This window comes from Somniosus microcephalus, chromosome 18 (assembly GCF_052327205.1).
Source record: "Somniosus microcephalus isolate GS21.2 chromosome 18, FLI_Smic_1.0, whole genome shotgun sequence".
Classification (NCBI taxonomy): domain Eukaryota; kingdom Metazoa; phylum Chordata; class Chondrichthyes; order Squaliformes; family Somniosidae; genus Somniosus; species Somniosus microcephalus.
The window spans coordinates 27670703-27693386 of record NC_141004.1 but is presented as its reverse complement, the minus strand read 5'-3'; the positions used below and the strand labels follow the sequence as shown (position 1 = coordinate 27693386).

At 41.5% G+C, this 22684-nt stretch overlaps 1 protein-coding gene across 9 annotated transcripts in view; it reads right to left on the bottom strand.

Moving 5' to 3' along the window:
• Window positions 1-303: 303 nt before the first annotated feature.
• Window positions 304-22684, bottom strand: part of LOC147105173 (6-phosphofructo-2-kinase/fructose-2,6-bisphosphatase 2-like) — a 74146-nt gene continuing 51765 nt past the window's right edge. For 3 of the 9 annotated variants that reach the window (XM_086011276.1, XM_086011271.1, XM_086011278.1), the window contains 2 exons: window positions 4421-4476; window positions 304-2267 (listed from right to left, as the gene is read on the bottom strand). In XM_086011276.1, the coding sequence (XP_085867402.1) occupies window positions 2141-2267; window positions 4421-4476 (183 nt within the window). In that variant the 3' untranslated portion in view covers window positions 304-2140. Of the gene's footprint in view, window positions 2268-4259; window positions 4477-19791; window positions 20099-22684 lie in introns of those variants that run through there. The other 6 variants (XM_086011272.1, XM_086011273.1, XR_015081694.1 and 3 more) reach the window with 6 other exon arrangements.

Sequence of the window (22684 nt, the reverse complement as noted above, 5' to 3'; positions counted from 1 at the left end):
TAGGATGGTCATATGGCATGCACATGCATGGAACATATCTGCCAAATTTCAAATTAAACCAGGGTGCCTAACATGTAGTGAGAGTAACCTGCCTATAAACTGATTAAATCTACTAACTGCTCTGATTCTACTGACCCATAGATGCATTTATTCTTTGGATGGGTCTCTCGGATGGGGCTCAGTGGAAGTAGTGCAGTCACATTGGAGTAATGAGGCTACAGCGAGCAAAGACGCAAAAGGAAATAAAATGAAGTATAAAGTGCTTTAGTGGGTGGGTATAAACAAATGAATGTCAGGATGTAGTTCCTTTAATACAGGAGAGAATTTAATTTTTTTCAGATGAGTACACATTCCCTTCTTGAAATTTATACACACACAAAAATCAATCAACATTTTTCATAAAGAGTAAAAAGCACATTTGTATCTGTCCATAAACTTGAGTTATTCTATTTAACCAATGGCCCACAGATCCTCACGGTTACAGTAAAGGTACAAAAGGTAAAACGTTTAATCAAAATAGTAACTAAAACTGGACAATTTTCTGTACATATAAAGAAATCTTTTTCACTGATTTGTGCGAAATTGTAATACGATATTTCTCCTGGATGTGCTTTCTTCATTGAAATTAATTCACCTTTCTGGACAATGAAAATATCATTTAACATACTCAAAATAATCCTTAGACACAGCTTTCTAAAACTACAAAGATTGGATTTTTCCCCCTGTTACATTTATAAATATGTCACTATTAAATGTACAACTTTAATAGTTTATACAATACATTACTTTGGGAGCCTGCACACTGTGCGTTTAGTTTATAATTACTTTGGGAGCCTGTACACTGTGCGTTTAGTTTATACATCACTTTGGGAGCCTGTACACTGTGCGTTTAGTTTATACATCACTTTGGGAGCCTGTACACTGTGCGTTTAGTTTATACATCACTTTGGGAGCCTGTACACTGTGCGTTTAGACGTGCGGGCTTTTCTTTTCTCGCTATAAATAGGTCAGTCTGTGCATTATAAACGGACTTGATAGTTTTGTAAACTCAATTTACTTTTGACGCCTCTGGTTACATAATTGGATGGTACCATCAAAAAAGTCTTACACAAGAGTTTTAACAGCTGCTGGCATGAACTCAGTTTGTTCAGATTAACTTGGTAAGGAACAAAAAATAAATACAATTGGGTCTGTCAAGAAAGAGAGAAATTCTTGGGACTTAGCTTAAGCTTGGGACAGTGCCCAATCTCTGATAAAGTGATCTTGAATTCAAACCATAGAATAGGCAAAATTCCAGCCTTACAGCTATTGTTCTATGGAATCTCAATAACGTGCACCGGATTCAAACATAGGGCAGCCATGTACCTTGCCCATCAAATAATGATGAATCAAGCAAAAAAATCCTGGTGGATGTTAAGTGCTTCATAGGGTTCTGCTGTACATTTCCAGAGCTGTGAATTGTCTCAATTCTTAGTTCAGCTGCAATTCAGAAAAATGATCCAAATAATGGCTCAGTGGATACCCAGTGAAACAGCACAAAGACTGTAATTCAAAGTGAAATAATAAACAATTCACCCACTTAGGGAGAGTATGGGGATGTAGGCGATTAAAAATAAAGTTGGCAAAAGCATTGAAATTGTTTTGGGAGTGTTCATCAAACTAATCTGAATAAGTTCTGCTGCTATTAACGCCTTCACATTTTCTCTCTGCTTCGAGGAAAATAATACATGAAATCATACAAAACAAATTGCTGATTGCTATGAATGGACAGCCAAGCTAATTTTTTTCCCTCCGTGTGTTTACAGGAAACTTTCGATTTACCGGCACCTAAATAACCGGAAATATCGGTTAACCGGCAAAATTCAGGAGTAGGTTTTACTTCATATTTATTTGCCTTCTTCCATCTGTTGCTGTGCAAGGGTGTGGCTGCAGCTGTTGCTAAGCTACAGAGACGCTTGAAACTTGTATTCATTGTTCTACAGTCGTTGCTAAGCAACAGGGTTTGTTGCTTTATACGGAGCTGCCAGCTCTCCCTATCTTTTACTATAGTGTTCGGTTATCCGGAATTTTTGATGAACCGGCACCACGTCGGTCCCATCCCTGCCGGATAAAAGAAAGTTTCCTGTAATTTGCACTCCCTTCACAGAATGGCAATACTTTTTCCCATTTTAAAAATTGTACCAAAGAAAGATATAGTAGCACTTACTTTAAAAGGAGGCACAATCAAGTTTGTAACATCACTTTGAACTGACTGCAGATAAGATGACCTGAGATAAGTTAACATTCATTAACAATGCCACTATATGCAGTTAAAGCTCATTAAAACAAACTACAATGAAACCTGTATGAACAGATACTCCCAAAAAATGGACACCTGCAAAAAACAGACACTTAGTGACCCCCAAATAACTTACATGGTAAAATATACAGGAGGCACTCTGAAACCACAGACACTTGCAAATTACAAACTACGGACTGCGTTCAATGCATCAATCCCTTTTACAACTTAAAACACGGGACACAGCCTGTTGCAAAGCTGTACCTGGAACCTTCACTGAGTGCAGCTCGCTTCCTGCTGTCCAAATTCTGGTGAGGTCAATGTATGCTGGTCAGTGCGAGGTGGCAATGGGTTTTATAAAAGAGCAAGCTTTTCGTGGAATTGGGAGCTCTTTACCCAAGCATGCACAGCAGCAGAGAAACCGCTCTATCTCTGGCATTGAATGCTTGCACGGCTCGATCCCAAGGATAGAGCGGTTTCTCTGCTGCTATGGATGCTAGGTAAAGAACTCCCCATTCTACTGAAAAATGTTTACAGTGCATACATTGGCCATTTTGAAAATAAGGACACCTGCAAAAAAAGACAGCTGATGCCAGTCCCCAAGGTTTTACTGTAGGACAAATAAGGCCTGAAGCTCTACTTAAGCCAGGAAAGAAACTCAACAAGGTGAATTCCCGATCGGTATTTTATTAATCCTCAAGTTTACACCGGGAGTTGATTGCAATTGTTAATTAATGGTTTCCAATTAACAGACTGTCTACTATACTTTCAGCTGTATTGTTAAAATATCTCAAGTCCCCTTAATAAAGTGATAAAAACTTAAGCACAACTGAAATTTGTGGTTGTGCTGTCCAGAAATAATTTTGTTTAAATCCACGTATTTGTGTTAAAGACTGAGGCCCCTTGTTGGATGTAGCTTCCCTGATGTTGCTCCAGACAGATTAAAATTACCATATTAACAGACAAAAACAAATAGCTTTAAATACAATTAGAACAGAAATAAAACAAGCAATTCAGCACAGTACAACTGTATAATACAGTGCTAACAAATAGGTAATGTTCTACTACTCTGCAAAAGACCACCTAGTTTTTTTTGGAAAATGATTGTCCTTACAATAAAATATAAAATACTATAAATAGTAAGACAGGAATAAGGCCTGTTACACAGCAATTGCTTTACTTCAGGGGAGGAAAAAACATAAGTTTTTTTAAAACTAAGTTAGGACCTCAGTAAAGCTTCCCAAATTAGTGTTCAAGTGTCATTTTAGTTTAAACATGGGGAAAATGTCTGGCTGCGTATCCAACCCAGTGTAATGTACTGCAATTTTTCTAAGTTCTTCTGCGAGACTTGCCTTTGGTAAAGCTGCTGTTTTATACTAGATCCTCAGTAAAACAAATGTTATGTGAACAGGGCCTGATTACCATACGACCTTGAAGATGTTTTAAAAAAAACCACGAAGACTATAAATCCGACATGTTTAACACACAAGATCATGCTCTGGCGGAAGTGAAATGTCTCATGGTTCTCTGAACAGTTAAAAATTTACAGGGAAATAAATATGGGTTAAAAAAGGGTCAAACGATTCTCACAGTGAAAAATGCAGAACACAAAAAAAATTTCAAGTGACAAAACAATACCATATGATATGGGTGAAGTAGAATAATGTTTTCACTGCTAGACTGACTTCATAATTCACGAGTAGGCAATCTATTGGTGAAAATATTTTCCATATTTCATCTGTTCATCAGGCATTGTTCACTAGATTCCCAAGGTCAAGGAAAGGTTAAATGACTATGACTATACTTTTGAATTTGTTCTTCAGTCAGTCATTCAGCCTGCAGATGAGTGTTCCAACATTACAAAATCACAGATAACTCTTTCAGCTATTAACTGAAGCAGGAGTGAATTTTCTTTATATCGCAAGAGGTAAAATTGTGTTTCAGGTTGTATGGCTACAAGATTAACCAAATTATGCAAAAGGCAGATCTCAAATGATTTTATTACCCTATAGTCCCAGAAAAAGCTCTTAGATTAAAATATTAGTACTCTTCATTAAAATATTAGTAGATCAATTTCAGTGGGCCCAATTGAACATGACTTTAGTCACCAGTTGAATTATTCATTGAAAAGGATCCAATTACTTATGATGTGGGACAGTACTCAGTGCCTCCTCCCGTGTACGAGTTAATGAAACATTCTGTGGAAGAAAAAAAGACAGTTAATAGATCACACTATAAAGCTGACCAAATTCGTTAAGATATTAAAAAGACAAAAATTTTCATTCATTCTGTGGTGAACACATTGTGCTAATTCCTGACAAGCTCTGCAGAAATATTATTTATATGCAGGAGTGAATGGTTTTGTTTGTGGACATTTTGTTCATGGACAGAGCTAAGCAACAGAAGCAGAACCTTGTGTTTTTTCCTGTAAGCCTTTGGAATACAGCAAAGCGTTCAAATCTAAATATAGAATAACCCTAGTAAAAACAAACACCATCAGTAAATAACCCTTTAATCTAAGAAAACCCCCATTCAAACTGTAGGGGGAAAACTTTCCTAGATGATTTCTCTCGCCCACGTGCCCAAGAGAATTTTCTCTTCGTCACTCAAGGCACATCAGTGGCATTTCTCCCAATAGATTGCTGCACCTAAGGGGTGGCTTGTGATCTGACGTTACTGCTGGAGTGATGCAGCAGGTGGATTCAAGGGTAAGGGTTTTTCATGTTGCTTTTCCTCATTTGAATGCTGGAATTCATGCATATGAAACTTTATTGCCCCTTGCTATCAAGAAAAACTCCACTCGGCTTTTGGGACTTAGGTTTTGACACTACTTACTTCCTTACCTTTACCATCACTACCACTCCCATTAGTGACCCTCATGAACCCTACAATCTAGAGTCCGTGCCTTTAACTGGCCAATATCTAGGTAAACATAGCAAGACCCCCGAGGTCAAACAAAGAACCCCGATAACTGTACCCTGGCTTATTGAAATGCATCACATCTTCAGTAAGTGGAAGAATACACATTCTATCGCAGTTCAGGCTAGGTCACTAGACAAATTTAGCAAACATAAACAGGTGAAAAGAATAGCAATCAGTGCAGTGATAACAAACTTTACTACCGTCTTTGAAATATCAAAAGTAACAATAAAAAATGCTTCTCCTGTGCTAACTCTTAACACAAACTGAACCCTAAAATGTGGTTGCTGTAGTGTCCGTGTGTAGATAAAGACACTGAAGACAGGAGTTGGTTCATAGGTATTTACTAAGCAAGTCGGGGGGGGGGGGGGGGGGGGGGGGGGGGGGGGGGGGGGGGGGGGGGGTTTCTAAAGGATATACACAATACACAGGCTTATATAGCCCAAGTGGCAATTACCGGCATTACGCACACCTGGGGCTCTTAAAGGCACATACACCACAATTCCTCCCCTTCTAGCTAACTAGTACATCATATTTTAAGTAATTATTAATTACATGTTATATGCAAAATAATATACATTGCTGTATTAATTAATTATAAGTTAGTCTCTCAGGAGGCTTCCTGACTCGGTCCGGATAACGCCTCGGGGGTGTAGTAGTTTCTGGTGGTGTAGTAGGTTCTTCTGGCAAGGCTGATTCGGCTTGAATGCCAGTGTCGGGTTCATCGGGCTCCAGTATCACCGGATCGGAGGTAGATATGGGTATCTCTACTTCATCGTTAGATGTATAGAGTGGTGGTGTAGGTTGTCCTTTTTCGGATGACTTGATGATTTGGTCAGCATGGCGCCTTATTATGCTGTCTCCGATGTCCACGGTATACATCAGTGGTCCTAATCGTGTGCAGATAGTTCCAGGCTACCATTTCTCGGTACGGTAGTCCCGGGCCAAAACCGGTTGGCCTATCTGGAAGGCCCTAGTTGGCCTTTCATTCATGCCCTGAAACTGCCGGTTCTCCACGTCCCTTCGGATGTTGGGCTTGACCAAATCCAGCCGGCATCTTAGGTTTCTATTGTAGAACATCATGGCGGGAGTTTGGTTAGTAACCATATGCGTTGCATTCCTATATGCAAATAAGAAGTTATCCACCTTGTGCTGAAGTTTTATGTCTTCATTACCCATGGCCTTGATGGCCTTCTTGAAGGTCTGGACAAACCTTTCAGCCAATCCATTGGTGGCGGGATGGTATGGGGCGGACGTGTAGTGCTTTACCCCATTGTTCTTTAAGAACTTTCTGAATTCTTCGGACACAAATTGCGGTCCATTATCAGAACATATCTGCTCCGGCAGCCCATTCCTGGCAAATATGGTCCTTAATACTGTGATGGTTTTTTCCGTGGTGGTGGAGGACATCTTTATTACCTCCGGCCACTTGGAGTGTGCATCAACTGCGATTAAGAACATTGAGTCCATAAATGGACCAGCAAAGTCGATGTGCACCCTTTGCCAGGGAGATGAGGGCCACTCCCATGGATGTAGAGGGGCCTGTGGCGGAGCATTTTGGACCTTCTGGCATCCTAGGCAGCTCTTGGTCATGTCTTCGATGTCTCCATCGATACCTGGCCACCATACAAACGCCCTAGCTAGGTTCTTCATTTTCACTCCACCCAGATGCCCCTCGTGAAGCTCCCTTAGCACTTTATCCTGAAGTTTGGGTGGAATCACCACTCTGGATCCACACATCAAGGTTCCTCGGCACACTGACAGCTGTTCTCTTCTTTGCGAGAATGCTGGCAACAGTGGTTCGCCATGTGCTGGCCATCCCTTCACTGTTAAATCGTAGACCCGTGAGAGAGTAGGGTCATTTCTTGTCTCCCTTTCAATGGCAGAATTTGTCACCGGTAGACATTCCACTATGGTAGAGTGGAATATCTCTACTGGGTCTACTGTAGGTGCCTCTTCTATCGTTGGCAACGGTAGGTGTGATAAACCGTCAGCATTCCCATGCTGTTTTGACCCTTTGTATTCAATGTTGTATTGGTGTGCCCCTAGAAAAAGGGACCACCTCTGTCGTCTTTGTGCCGTCATAATGGGGACACCTTTTTTAGGGTTGAATATGGAGATGAGGGGTTGATGGTCAGTCAGCAAGGTAAATTTTTGTCCGTGTAGGTAATGGTTGAATTTCTTCACTCCCCATACCAGGCTGAGTGCTTCCCTGTCTATCTGGGCATAGTTACGCTCAGCTGAGTTCAATGAGCGTGACGCAAAAGCTATCGGCCGTTCCGAGCCATCAGGGAATCTATGGGACAATACCGCTCCTATGCCGTAAGGGGATGCATCGCACGCCAGTCTGATTGGTAGTGATGGGTTGTAATGAGCCAAAATTTTCTCGGATGTGATTAAGTCTTTACATTTATGGAAGGCACGTTTACAGTCTTCGTTCCATTTCCAAATCACTCCTGTCTGTAGAAGATCATTAAGAGGGTGTAGAATAGTTGATAAGTTTGGTAAAAATTTATGATAGTAATTTATTAATCCCAGGAATGACCTTAATTGTGAAACATTTTCAGGTGCTGGGGCTTTTTTAACTGCTTCAATTTTTTCAGGTGACTTATGCAACCCTTCCTTATTAATTATGTGGCCACAATACGATATCTGATTTTAGAAAAATTCGCACTTGGGGCGATTTGCTCGTAGGCCCCGTTCTTTCAGCCTAGTGAGCACCTGCTCCAAATTGGCAAGGTGCTCGTTGTCGTTTTCTCCTGTTATAAGGATGTCGTCTAGGTAGCATTGAGTCCCCAGAATCCCTTGCAGGACTTGCTCCATAGCTCTTTGCCAGATAGCTGGAGCTGATGCTATTCCAAAAACCAGTCGATTGTACTGGTACAGGCCTTTGTGTGTGTTTATTGTGAGATACTTTTTAGAGGTCTCCTCAACCTCCATCTGTAGATAGGCCTGTGCCAAGTCAATTTTTGTGAAACGTTTCCCTCCGGATAGTGAGGCGAAAATATCTTCTATCCTCGGAAGAGGATACTGTACCGTGTGAAGGACCGGGTTTACAGTCACCTTAAAGTCCCCACAGATGCGAATTTTTTTCTGTTCCTCAGAGTTATTTTTCAATGTTTTTTTCATGACTGGAACGATGGGTGTTGCCCATTCGCTCCAATCTATTTTGGATAATACGCCTGCCTTTTCCAAATTCTTCAGCTCTGCCTCGACTGCCGGACGTATTGCGTATGGCACTGGTCTTGCCTTAAAAAATTTTGGAATTGCTGTATCTTCCACTTTTATTGAGGCGGTGATGCCTTTCAAGGTTCCTAGTTTCTCTTGAAACACTTCTTTGGCGTTGGTCAAGATGTCTTTTAATCGTTCAGGTATGATGTCATCATTGTTTTTTTCCTTACTGGTCACCGTCAGTGCCTGAATGGAGTGCCAGTCTAAACGTATCTTCCTTATCCATTCACGTCCCAACAACGGTGGACCACCATCTTGTAGAATGTATAAATACAACTTTTGTATTTCTTTGCCGTTGTATACCACAGGCACCCTTATTTTTCCTTTGGGGTAGACTTTCTGCCCCGTATATGTTAAGATAATGGAGGTGTCTTTTAGAGGTATATGCGAAAATAGCCTCTCGTAATCTCGTCGATTTATTACGGTTAGAGCGGATCCTGTATCTAGCTCCATTTTAACTGGGGACCCTGCTATTGTGAGGGTAACCCAAATGGTTTGGTAATCCTCTTTGGCAAGTACATTATGTAATTTGAGACAGCTTAGTCTCGTTTCCGGAGTCGCTATCGCTATTCTGGTCTTCGGAGCTATTGTCCGTCATCATTTGTACCTGCCTGTACTTTTCTTTATTGATTTTTTGTTTTCTGTCAGTGGATTTATTTTGTCCAGATTGGCATACCCGTGCAATGTGTCCAATCTTACCACATTGCCTGCATGCTTTGCCCTTGAACCAGCAGTCCCTCTGGTTATGGGTGGATCTGCCGCAGCGATAACATCTTCCGAACTCCTGTGTCATTTTATGGGTGCCGAAGTCCTGTGTCTCTTGTTGTATCTCTGCAGCTCCTTTTGCTGCTGCTTCGTATGATACAGCCATACTGAAAGCTTTGTCCAATGTTAAATCTTTTTCAGAAAGCAGTCTTTTTTGTGTTCCTTCACTTAAGAGACCGCAAACAAATTTGTCTCGAAGATAATCCGATAGTCCTGCTCCGAATTGGCAGTACTTTGATAGCTTTCTTAATTCGTTTAGGTAATCAGCGTTACTTTCATTCTTGTGTTGATTTCTCTTGAAGAACTTGAATCGTTCTGCTATCAGCAGCGGTGTTGGGTTTAAATGCTCCTGCAGGGTATCAACAATTTCTTTAAAAGTCTTGTCCTTTGGTTTGGCTGGAGTGATTAAATTTCGTAACAGCCCGTATGTCTTCGCGCCCATTAAGTTCAGAAGTACTGAAGCTTTTTTTTCATCTGTTTTTCCATTTGCAGTGCAATAAACCTCTACTCTTTCCACGTATGTGGTCCAATCTTCTATTTCGCCATCAAAAGCCTCAATATTACCAGATTTAGGCATTTCAGAAAAGATATGGCGCTTCCTGCGCTTTTTTTTCCTCTCTGTAGCAACGATATGGCGCCTCCCGCGCTTTCCCGCCGCTGCTACCGATAACAACGCTGTTTTACTGTAGTTTCCGTTTATTCACTGTTGGAGACTCGTTCCCGACGGAGGTCTAAACGCTGACCTGCTTGCCGCGCCGGCCGTCTCTCGAGTGCACCCTCCCAGTCCGTTATTGCTTGCCTCTGATTTCGCTGCCTATCTCAGCTGTAGAGCCCGCCGCTGGAGCTCCAGCCTGACGCCCAGGAAGGATTAGCGCAGTACCTGTCACCAGCTTGGCCAGCTGGTGAAACCACACTTTTTCTTACTTCCTTGAGTCTTCTGGACGCTGGAGGAATCGATGTCCTTGAGGTGCTGCCGAATTGCAGGTAAGTCCGTTTCCACTTCGTCGCCACTGTAGTGTCCGTGTGTAGATAAAGACACTGAAGACAGGAGTTGGTTCATAGGTATTTACTAAGCAAGTCTGGGGGGGGGCGGGGGGTTTCTAAAGGATATACACAATACACAGGCTTATATAGCCCAAGTGGCAATTACCGGCATTACGCACACCTGGGGCTCTTAAAGGCACATACACCATAATTGCTCTTAAAGGCACATACACCACAGTTGCTTATTTCTTGTGTGGCTATCTGTTAATTTAGTGTCCGATACTCATGATGGCTTCAGATTGATTACCATCTTCACCACTCAAAATATAGCTCCAAATTTCTTTGAAGATATCCCAGAACAAAAGGGACATTAAAAACTGTATCTCTCATAACTGGATTAGGTGGTTAGCCATTTGCAGGATTAAAAATGGCACAAATACAGCTGTCAAACATACACTGTAAACAGAAGACAAAATAATGTAGATACTGGAAATCTGAAACAAAAACAGAAAACGTTCGTAACACTCAGGCCAGGCAGCTAGTTCCGAGGAAGGTTCAATACCGGAAATGTCAACTTGTGTTCCCTCGACAGATGCTGCCTGATCTGCTGAGTGTTTCCAGCATGTACTGGAAATGGGTTCACAAGATGCTTGTATTTGAATTAAATGGTTTGACCCAGCAATCTGTTCCAAACACTTTGAATGATCTGTTAGATGGGTCCCCATTCAAGGGCAATGACTGTTTCAGTTACAGGAGTAATTCAATTGCCCATTGTTAGTCTACAATGACCACTGCAAGTAGGTATACATCCAATGTTTCATTTTTGTCACAGAAGTGGATGAAATCCTGGTTATCCACAAAGCTCTGATTTCTTTTTTTTTTTTAAAACCCTCCTACATCTCCTCACAATTGCAGCCTCATCCTGAGGTCCTTTACTAGATCTTAAATATATCAGATGTGCCTGCAAGGAGCCACAGCTAGGTTGATCTGCTGGGGCATATTCAAACATTCACATCAGAGCACTGATATGCTCATTTTGTGGGGTGTAAAGTGTTCAGCATCAGGAGGTTGTGTGTGTCCCAAAAAGGAACCTTTATAAGCCTTATGGAACAGTGACTGGTACTTTGGCCAACATTCTTGGTAGGCTTCATCAAACAGGTCTGCACAAAGTATATCTTAGGTCACCATGCCTCAATTTCTTTTTTTTTTTTTTTTTATTAAAAAAAAGAGTGCAACAGAGTTTTGGCCTATATGGAGGGCTACTTCCTAAATATTCTGTTTTGGGACAAATGAAAATTGTTAGAGGCTTATTACAACAACCTCAGTACTAATCAGTAGATTGAAGATGAGCTATAGTACCAATCTTCCGATCAGACTTTCATGACTCCAGATTAGAGTCATACTCAGGATGGATGTTGAAACATAGAAACATAGAAGATAGGAGCAGGAGTAGGCCATTCGGCCCCTCGAGCCTGCTCCACCATTCAATGCGATCATGGCTGATCATCCAATTTCAGTACCCTGTCCCTGCCTTCTCCCCATATCCCTTGATCCCTTTAGCCTTAAGAAATATATCCAACTCCTTCTTGAATATATTTAATGAATTGGCCTCCACTACCTTCTGTGGTAGAGAATTCCACAGGTTCACCACTCTCTGGGTGAAGAAATTCCTCCTCATCTCTGTCCTAAATGGCTTACTCCTTATCCTTAGACTGTGACCCCTGGTTCTGGACTCCCCGGCCATCGGGAACATCCTTCCTGCATCCAGTCTGTCCAGTCCTACATGTCCAGTTCTACATGTAGTAGAATTGCTACCTTCTAAGCTGCTTTTGTTGCTCTTCATTATTAAAGAGCCATTGGCCAGCATGGTCTCCAGACTGCTCCTACAATTGAACACTCAAAATCAGCCACTGCCACATCATTCTTGTCTTGAGATACAGTATTGGTTGAAACAACCGAGATACCCTGTATTGATAGCCTTAAGTGACAATAACGGTGACTACGCATTGGCTGACATGGAGGTGTCAGCGGTTAGAGACAAAACTGCTGAAACAACATTCTGGGCTTCAACCACAATTGGTGTAATCTGCAGAGCAGGTACAGGAGTACAGATAATCGGTAGAAATTCTTCAGAGGTTGTCTGTTGCGACAGATTTTGTGATTCAGTCATACTGGTACCATGGCCTCAGGAGGTTTTGAGGATATTTGGCCCAGTCACAAGACAGCCTGAGATTTCCTCTTGCTTTCATCTTTGCAAAGCTGTCTGTCTCTAATGACTCTTTAGCTCAGGTAATACTAACCAATCTTAATAGTGCTTCTTGCTGAAGGGTCAGGAAGAAGCAAAAATAAAAATGGACATGGGTTCTCAGAAGAGCATCTGCTAAAAAAAAGTTGTGTAATATTCATATTAACATTCAACTAGTCAACCGCCTTCCTTCTCTGGTTCACGATGACACATTTCGGGTAAGCACAAGACACTTGGCGGTGGATTATACGGAACAGACTTTATTGTTATCCAGTATAGGTGATCATCCTAACTTGGAACAGAGTGGCTTTCAGTTTCTGGTTCTATTTTTCAAGCCCTCAGAAGAACTGTTGAAAACCATGCTTCTTTATACACCTTATTTTGCCTACATCAAAAGGTACATGTCACAGATAAGACCTCATGATGTCTCTGTTCCTGAATCCTTTGAAAACAAACAGTCGTAGCTGTTTACTTCAAAGCTACTTCTCTCAAACAAGTCTACCTGATTTTACTGTCCTCAAATCCTTTGAAGAGTAGAATTACTAACTGTTATCTTTCTATACTATAGTTAATAGATCCCACTGCCTATGTTTATTACCTTAGCCACTAAAGTTATACCTTAATCACTCATGGCTGACGTCATTACTGTCCCTTATTTCCTTGCTCAAGTATTTTTCGTAATTAAGTCAGACACTAAAAGCAGAAGATAAGCCATGCTTTCTCCTCATGCCACTTCAAAGCTTTCCTGGAAAGCTTATTGCTTCAAGATACAAAGAAGTTTGACTATTAACCCGTAACTCCCCAAGATGTCCAACATATAACTCTCCAAGATGTCTAATATTTCACATCAGATCTCAGGTGGTCAGGAGCCTGGAGTACAGGGGTGGATCTGATGCTGTTGGTTCATGGGGGAAGGTGAAGGCTTCTGATGAACTCCAGGAGGGTGTAACTACTCTTTGTGGAGGCCCAGTGGAAGTTGTTGGTAGAATTGGATATACATCCCAAATATCAGTGCTGGCTCCACTTCTGTTCTTGAGATAATATATCATTTTGGCTTGGGCTTCAGAAGCAAAATATTGAAATTTGCTGGCAACACAAGAGTATGGGGTTTGGCAAGCTGCAAAATGGACTGTAAAAGACTTCAGGAGGACAAAGACAGACTAGCAGAATGGGTGGACATGTGGCAAATGCCATTTAATACAGAGCACAGATATTACATTACAACAGTGACTTCAAAAGTAATTAATTGGCCATCAAGCTCCTTGGGATGTCCCAAGGTCATGAAACAGCTATAAAAAAAAGGAAATATTTTCTTTTATATGTGGCAGATGCATTTTAACGTGGAGAAGTGTGAGGTAATGCATTTTGGGAGAAAAATAAGGAATAAAAGTATACACTCAATGGAAAGATGCTGAACAGTGTGGCGGTACAAAAGACGCAGGGATCCAATACATGGACTAGAAATTGGATCGTGCCCGAATTGTGGTACGATTCCAGTGCTGCGCATGTTGCACACGCCTAAAGAGGCCGGTGGCAGAACCACGGGAAATTGGTCCGCCGGCTTCATTTGTTACCAACGGCAATCTGAGGTGGTGGGGCGGGGAGCGGTGGACAGCAGCGACCCACATTTTTGACATAGAGCCAAGAGGAACACTTGTACCTCCCAGCTCCACAATAAAGGCACACAGCCTCCAGTGTTGCCTTTAAGGAGCGCCTGGTAATACTGACCGCAGCACGCAAGTCACATGCTGCGGTCAGTCATAAATTAATTTTGCAGAGGGCCTCAAACAGGCAATGGGCCCCCTATTTGCATATGCAAAGTAACTAACACCTGTTTCAGGTGTGCGCCCTTGACGCTATGAAGGAACTTTTACCGATATGGCAGGTGATGCACTTCTGCCATAGAATGAGCGTGCTCATGTTACCCATCATATTGAACCCTTAGGTGCCCGTTTTACGCCTGTAAAATAGGTGTGGTGTGATCCAATTTCTAAGCATTAATTCTTCGAGAGCAGGTAAATTAAGCCCATAACAAGTCCAATAACATTTTGGGTTTTATAAATAGGGAATGGAACAGAAGAGTAAAGAGGTAATGATAAAGTTGTATAGGTAATGGTTTGAATACGACGTGCAGTTTTGGGCACCCTGTTCCGGAAAGGACATTAATGCCATAGATGATAGATTTACCAGGATGTTACTGGGGATGAGAAACTATAGTTATGAGAAGACACTCGAGATACTGGGACTATTTTCACTGGGGCAGAGAAGGTGGAGGAAATTTTAAATTATGAAGGGTTTTGATAAGGTGAATAGGGGGAAACTATTTTGCAGTGTAGAGGGGACATCAATTTAAAAATTGTAATGAAGAGTAAGAGAATGAGGAGACATTTCTTTGTGCAGACATACCTTGTTACAGCATGGTATGTTTTGCCAGAGGAATAATTAAGGCAGAAACCATTCTATCTTTTAAGGCAAAAGCAGACAAATATTTGAAGCAGAGGAAGATATAGGTCTTTGAGGAGATGACAAAATAGTAGAATTAGTTTTGGGTTGCTCCAGCAAAGACAAAAAAAGGCTGAATGTCCTCCTTTTGTGCAGTAAACTTCGATAGTTCTGAGTTTGGAGTTTGGAGTTAGTTATCCAAACAAAGGAGGGCCAAATCCTGCAGATCATGTGGCAAATAAAATCATCTTGCGAGATGCTGCTACGGAATAACACCAGCAGACAACAAAGCTCAGACTCTCAATACAATAAAGTACAGCCAGAGCACGAAGCTGTCAACCAAGAAAATAACAATATTCTAACTAGACAGAATGTGATCTGGAACCCAAATAAAGTAGCATGAATTTGAAACACAGAAGGATTGCTTGATGATCAAGGGAACTGCTTACTTTGAACTAAGGAAAATGGTACAGTAGATACAAGCCTTGTTGATCCTGTCATTATACTTGCCCAAGACTCATCTCAGAAATAACCTGGGCAACAGCACAGAAAGCATAGCACTTGCTTTTGTAAAGACCTGTAAATGTTTCCAGCTGAAAGCACTGGATTTATTTGCCAAGATCAGTACAATTGACATTAAATTGGAGTAGCTTGAGGTATTTAAGATTGAATATTGTACACCGACAGGTTTTTGGAAGAGCTTCTGGACTGTTAGGCATGAAGGCGATGTTGGACGGGCTTGAAGATGTGGACCATTCCCATCTATCACATGGGCTTGGATGCCATGTAGTAGTAACAAGGTGGGAAAGAATAGCCTACTATATCCTTTAGCTTTACCTTGCAACACATCTAGGCAAATAGCTAAATAGTATGACATTATTGAGTAAAGCCCAAGTAACATAGTAACAGTTTCAGGTAGGAGAAAATCTTTGGTCCATCTGGCCCCTTGGTGCATTTCTAATAACCTTGAATCCCAGTTGTTGACAAGAACCTGTCTAGTTCCTTCTTCCAATACATGCACCAATCATCTGTTCCACATACGTACTACCCTTTTAGTAAAAACAGCAGCAGGCCAACAATGAATTTTAAGGCATTCCACTCCAAAGTTAGGGACCATAGTCACTAATAAATCCAATTGGGAATTCCGGAGGAACTTCTTTACACAGAGAGTGGTTAGAATGTGGAACTCACTACCACAAGGAGTGGTTGAGGCCAAAAGCACAGATGCATTTAAGGGAAAGCTAAATAAAAATAAATGAGGGAGAAAGGAATAGGTTATGCTGATAGGATTAGGTGGGAGGAGGATTGTATGGAGCATAAACACTTGCACAGACCAGTTGAGCCGAATGACCTGTTTTTGTACTGTAAATTCTATGTATCTGGTATCTGTCTGCCAACCAGATACCTGCCCATGCACTCCTACTTATTGTTATCTACCAACCATTTACCAATCTATTTTAATACTTTCCCATCTATCACAGGGGCTTGGACGCTATGTAGTAGTCTATTATGTGGGACAGTGTCAAATGGCTTTCTGAAATCTAGGTGGATAACATCCACAATCTCTCCTCGGTCTATTACCTCCTCAAAAAAATCCAATAAATTAGTCAAGCATGACCTCCCACTCCTACAACCATGCTGACCATCTTGGATTAGCTCATGTCCCTCAAGATCCTAGTATTATCAATCACTTTCCCCAACAATGGAAGTAACGCTTATAGGTCTAGGAACATAGAAACAGGAATAGGCCATAGAGCACCTTGAGCCTGTTACAACATTCTATTGGATTATGGCTGATCTGCACCTCAACTCCATTTACTTGCCTTTGAACCATATCCCTTGATACCCTTACCAAACAAAAATCTGTCCATTTCAGTCTTGAAAATTTGAATTGACCCAGCATTCACATCCCTTTGGCAGGGGGTGGGGGGGGGGGGGGAGTGTAAGAGAAGAGAATTCCAGATTTCCTCTACCCTTGTTGTGAAAAAGTGCTTTCTAATTTCACTCCTAAATGGCTTAGCTATAACTTTAAACGCATGCAACATTATCCAAAATCACGTCAGATTCCACATTGTACGCGGACGACATCCAGCTCTACCTCACCACCACCTCTCTTGACCCCTCCACTGACTCTGATTTGTCACACTGCTTGTCCGGGATGAGCAGAAATTTCCTGCAACTAAATATTGGCAAGACCAAAGCCATTGACTCGGTTCCCGCAGGAAACGCTGTTCCCTTGCCACCGACTCCATCGCTCTTTCTCGCACTGTCCGAGGCTGAACCAGACCGTTTACAAGCTTGGTATCGTATTTGACCCCGAGATGAAATTTTGACCACATAGCCACTCCATCACCAGTACCGCCTACTCCCACCTCTGTAACAGCACCTGACTCCGCCCCACCTCAGCTCATCGGTTGCTGAAACTCTCACCCATGCCGTTGTTACCTCTCGACCCAACCATTCTAATGCTCTCTTGGCCGGCTTCCCATCTTCCACCTTACATAAACGTGACCTCATCCAAAACTTTGCTGCCCGTATCCTAACTCGCACCAACACTCATTCACCCATCACCCCTTTGCTCGCTGACCTACTTTGGCTCCTGGTCTGACAACACCTTGATTTTAAAATTCTCACCTTGTTTTCAAATCCCTCCATGGCCTCGCCCCTCCCCATCTCTAACCTCCTCCAGCCCCACAACCCTCCGAGATCTCTGCGCTCCTCCAATTCTGGCCTCTTGTGCATCCCCGATTTAAATCGCTCCACCTTCGGCTGCCTAGGTCCCAAGCTCTAATTCCCTCTCTAATCCTCTCCGCCTCCCTCTCCTCCTTTAAGATGCTCCTTAAAACCTACCTCTTTAGCCAAGCTTTTGGTCATCTATCCTAGTATCTCATGTGGCTCGATGTCAAATTTTGTTTGATTATGCTCCTGTGAAGCACCTTGGGACGTTATGAGGCGCTATATAAATGTAAGTTGTTGTTGTTGTCGTCATGCCCCCTTGTTCTGGATTCCACGAGAGGGAATGGCGTCTCTGTATCTACCTTATAGAATGTCTATCATTTTAAATACCTCAATTAGATCGCCCCACAACTTTCTACACTTAAGGGAATACAAGACAAGTTTATGCAACCTGTCCTCATAATTTAACCCTGTATGTCTTGGTATCATTCTGGTGAACTGCACCATACCCACTCCAAGGCCAATATATTCTTCCTGAGAGCAGTGCCTAAAACTGAATGCGGTACTCTAGATGGGGTCTGATCAGGGCTCTGTACAACTGAAGCATTACTTCCTCCACTTTGTATCCCACCCTCCTTGAGATAAAGGTCAACATTCTATTAGCACTTTTTATTACTCTTTCTACCTGTGCACTAGCTTTTAGTGATTTGTGTATCTGGACAGCCAAATCCCTTTGCTCCTCCATAGTGCTTAGTCTTTCGACATTAAGAACATATTCTGATCTGTCTTTCTTGGATCCAAAGTGGACGACTTCACACTTCCTCGCATTGAACTTCATCTGCCACTATTTTGCTCACTTAATCTGTCTATGTCCCTTTGTAGTTTCCTGCACTCATTTACAACAACAACTTCCATTTATATAGCACCTTTAAGGTAGGAAAACGTCCCTCCCACCAGAGTCTGTAAAAACCAGAAAAATATAGACGAGTTGGTTTATCAATTGTGGGGAAGCTACTGGAATCGATCATCAGGGACAGAGTGATTGAAGACTTAAAAAAGTATGTACAGTACTGATAAAAGGGTCAGGATTTGTGAAGCGAGGGGCCTTGTCTGACTAATTTACTTTTTTTTGGAAGCGGTCAGCAAAATGGTTGACTGGAGTGTGTCTATGGATGTTGACTATATGGATTTCCAGAAGGCATTTGATAAGATTCTGCACAAGAGATTATTAGTGAAAATGAGTGTGCTCGGAATTGGAGGTAGCTTTGTGACATGGATTGGTAATTGGTTGGGAGGTAGGAGACAGAGTAGAAAATGTAGTCTGATTAGCGGGATGTGACAAGTGGTATTCCTCAGGGATCTGTACCGGGGCTCAGTTTTTTGGCATATAAAAAAAACTGAGGCTTCAGTACAGATCCTACAATTTGATGGTTCATCCTTGCCCCCTTTTTTTGAAGATGACAGTTACATTTGCCATTTTCCAATCCTCTGGGATTGGCCAGAGTCCAGTGAACTCTGAAAAATATCCGCAAGCGGACTCACAATCGTTTGAGCCAATTCCTTCAAAGAAATGGGATGAAAGTTGTGAAGAGTCAGAACCTTGAGCTTCAATAGCCTCCCCAATATATCCTCACGTGAATTTATAACTTTTCAGTTAACATTCACATTGTAACTGTATCTCAATTCTGGCATTTTTTCCCTCATTTCTTTTGTGGGCCTCGATATTGAAATCCTGAAATAATTTCTCAATGCCAGTGACAAGCTTATTGTGCACTGAACAATCAACAACTCTGTGGGGGAAAAAGACCATGCAGACCCATGCAGTATTCAAAGCAAATGTGTCTTTTCTAGCTGATGACAACAAATTCATGATCACTCAAATTGCCTAAATTGATGTTACAATTGCAGTAGCTTGAGGTATTTAAGGTCATCATGTATTTAAAGAGAATCATGCTTTTGGAAGAGGGTTAGGGAAGGCTTTTGGGGGATGTTGGAGGTGAAGATTGCCTTGCAGGAAGACAACGAAAGACGTCAAAGCCAGTTAACTGCTACTACACGTGGTTGTATCTTTTATAATAAAAAAATCTAAGTTAAGATTAACTATAAAACCGCCCAATGCTACTTTGCACTTTGAACTTATCAATTACACACTATCCCATAAAATTAAAATCACTGTATAATGTTGGGTCAAACTCTAACTAATGATCTGATGTTGTATGATTCATATTCTGTCAACTATACCAAGTGTTGGTTATTTTTTTTATTTTTTTTTAAGTGATTATTGATGCCTGGCCTTTATCAATGCGCACAAATGCATTTTGTTTGTTGCACATGCCTGACCATGGCACATTTTATTTTATCGCACATTTAAAAAGCTATCCCATATTCCTGCGAATGTGTCATAGCAATGAGTCACTCACAGCTTGCTGTTGAAGGGTTCAAGATCAATCCTGTGAAGCAAGGTTTTGCTGTACGCAGATGATGTTCTACTCGTCCGTTTGGATGTCGGCATTATTTCTTCCTCGAAGGATTAAGTCCTTTAGGGCTTTCAGACACCCCTTGGAGCATAAAGTGAACAGGAACAAATCTGAAGCAATTGCCTTCTCATATTCTTGTTACTTTTCCAGATATGATGTCTCAAAAGTTAATATGCTCCTAAGGTGAATTAGGATTTTTTGGGTATTTAGGTTTGACCTTTTGTTAGTACAAAAGAGAACTCATTTTGTTTCACGTTTATATAGATGCCTAATTTCCAGGTAATCTGGAAAATGGTCTGATCCAGCCTGAAAAGATGTCAGCTCCAGGACAAATTTTTCCAGTTAAGCCTGGATTTTGTGATCAGGCTTACCTGATTTACAGGTGGAAGTTGTGTGGACCCGATTGAAAAATTGCCAGAGTCTTGTAACACCAGATCACCAACCACTTTGCGTCACGTGCAACTCCCGTAGGTAGTATATGCCAGCATAATAAGCGCACATCTCCAATGGATGGAGCTTCATTTAAATATTAATTTGGGGGTGGCGATGTCCTGCATGCCATTTTGTGATGCTCAAGTGTACAGGGCATTCATTCAGAATCACAGCTATCTGAATTGGGCGTCCACAGTAAAAGTATACAGAAGGTAATGGAAGGATGCAGTAATGCTCTGGAAAGTGTATTTTAGTCATTTCTTCAATTTTTTTTGTTACACCTATCTGAAAGGAGGAGAAGCACCAATGGAGGTCCTACTGCACGAGAGCTGCTCTGTGCCATCCCATCGGTACACACATCTGTTGATACAGGTCAACATACCCGACTTTGGCAGACATTAGTACACATGGAGAAACCTGATTTTTAAAGGAAACTGGCCAGATGGCACTACAAAGATATATGAATATCTGACTAACTAATGTGGGGTACTTCCTTGGAAGCATTACAATCATACAAGTACTACGTTTTCAAGGGTAGTATATGAAAGAATGCATGCCAGGGTTATGCAAAGTCAGAACAGCTTGTTTGGCCACATCCGCCAAGGTACCAACAACTATCTCTGCAGGTATTGTTACAGCTCCCTGGTGATGACTGTGGGGATGTCTTCAGAGGGGTCCGGGCCAGCAGGGCTGAGCTATTTGGTGCTCAGACACCTGCAGCTAACAGGCAGCAGAGGGCCAGTGCACCCAGTTACAGTACTGGTCAGTGGCGATCTCCAACCTGTCTCCACCCCTTTTGCGTGCTGCATTGTTGACCCATAGGGATGATGCCATTAAGTGGCAAAGAGGGCCAAACGTTTAACACCCACTTCATGTAGCACCAGCTTGACTTCGGTAGTCAAATGGAGGTTGGGTGCTATACTGCACCATCACTTGCTCGCAGACTTGTGCCTCAACCTTGGGTTTCTTTTCCCTCTACTTTTGCCCATCATGTCCCAACAAACTTTCCCTTGTAAAAAGTTGTTAATGGGCTCAGATGCCTTTCCAAAGGCTTTCAGAATTCTTTTCGCCCATTAATATTTCACATCCATTTATATCTTATTATTGGCATGCAATTTTCCATCCCCTGCAAATGTCCAAATCTACAACTGGAACTGTATTAATGAGCTGACCTTGGAGAATTTCAGTAAAGAGGAACACTTCAATTTAAATCTGTTTAAAACCAGCTTCTAACCGCTTAGGCCTAAACTGCACCCATATCAGAAAATCTAGATATTGCCACAGTATCTGGGCCTTAACAACTTTCTTTGGGTCAATTTCAGAGACAATGCATTGATGGGGGGAACGCTGCGCATTGCTGAATGCAAATCATGGAAACAATTGTCCAGATGTCCTATCCTGGGGGTTGGCATAAAATACAATTTGTGTGGATCTAAATAAAAAGGTATACGCAAAGTACATAAACAATCAAGGAGAGGATGACAAAAAGGAATATGAGCAGCTTAGGAAAGAGGTTAAAAAGACAATTAGGAAGGCAAAGATGAAATATGAAATGAAAATATCAAAGAATATAAAAACAAATAGTAAAGCATTCCATAGGCACATAAGTAACAAAACAACAAAACAATAAATAAAGTAGGTACAGGGCCACTAAGGGATGACAAAGATAAGCTCACAAGAGGTGATACTGAAATGGTAGGGATACTTTACCTCAGTTTTCACTGAAGAGGCCAACAAAGAGGAAATGACAATATGTGGAGTATGAACAGTGGCATAGGTCAGTTGGGTGGAATGGCCTGATTTTGTGCTTTAGATTCTATGTAAATCTGTTTACACCTTCACTGAAACGAACACACGGAGGAGACATTTTGTTTGATGAAACCATAGGGAGGATATATAGACGACTCAAGATCCAAAAAAAGGTAAATATTAAAAGTGAACTAGAAAGATCAGAGATACTATTGGAGAGACTAAATATATGTTATAAAGAATACAAAAATAGGAAAGGCAGATGGAAAGTTGAGCCAATCTTTGCGTACTGCTGTCAGTTCCAAATGGGTAAGAACGAGTATAAATCTCCTAGAATGATAATCTACAACACCCATGGAAAACAGCCTCATTAAAATTCATAAATACCAATGTTACCCTGATAGTTTAAAATCCTTGTAAAATGTTTGTTTCTAGGTATCTATCCATCTATCTATTTACATCATTTGAGTCTTTGTGGAGTTCCTC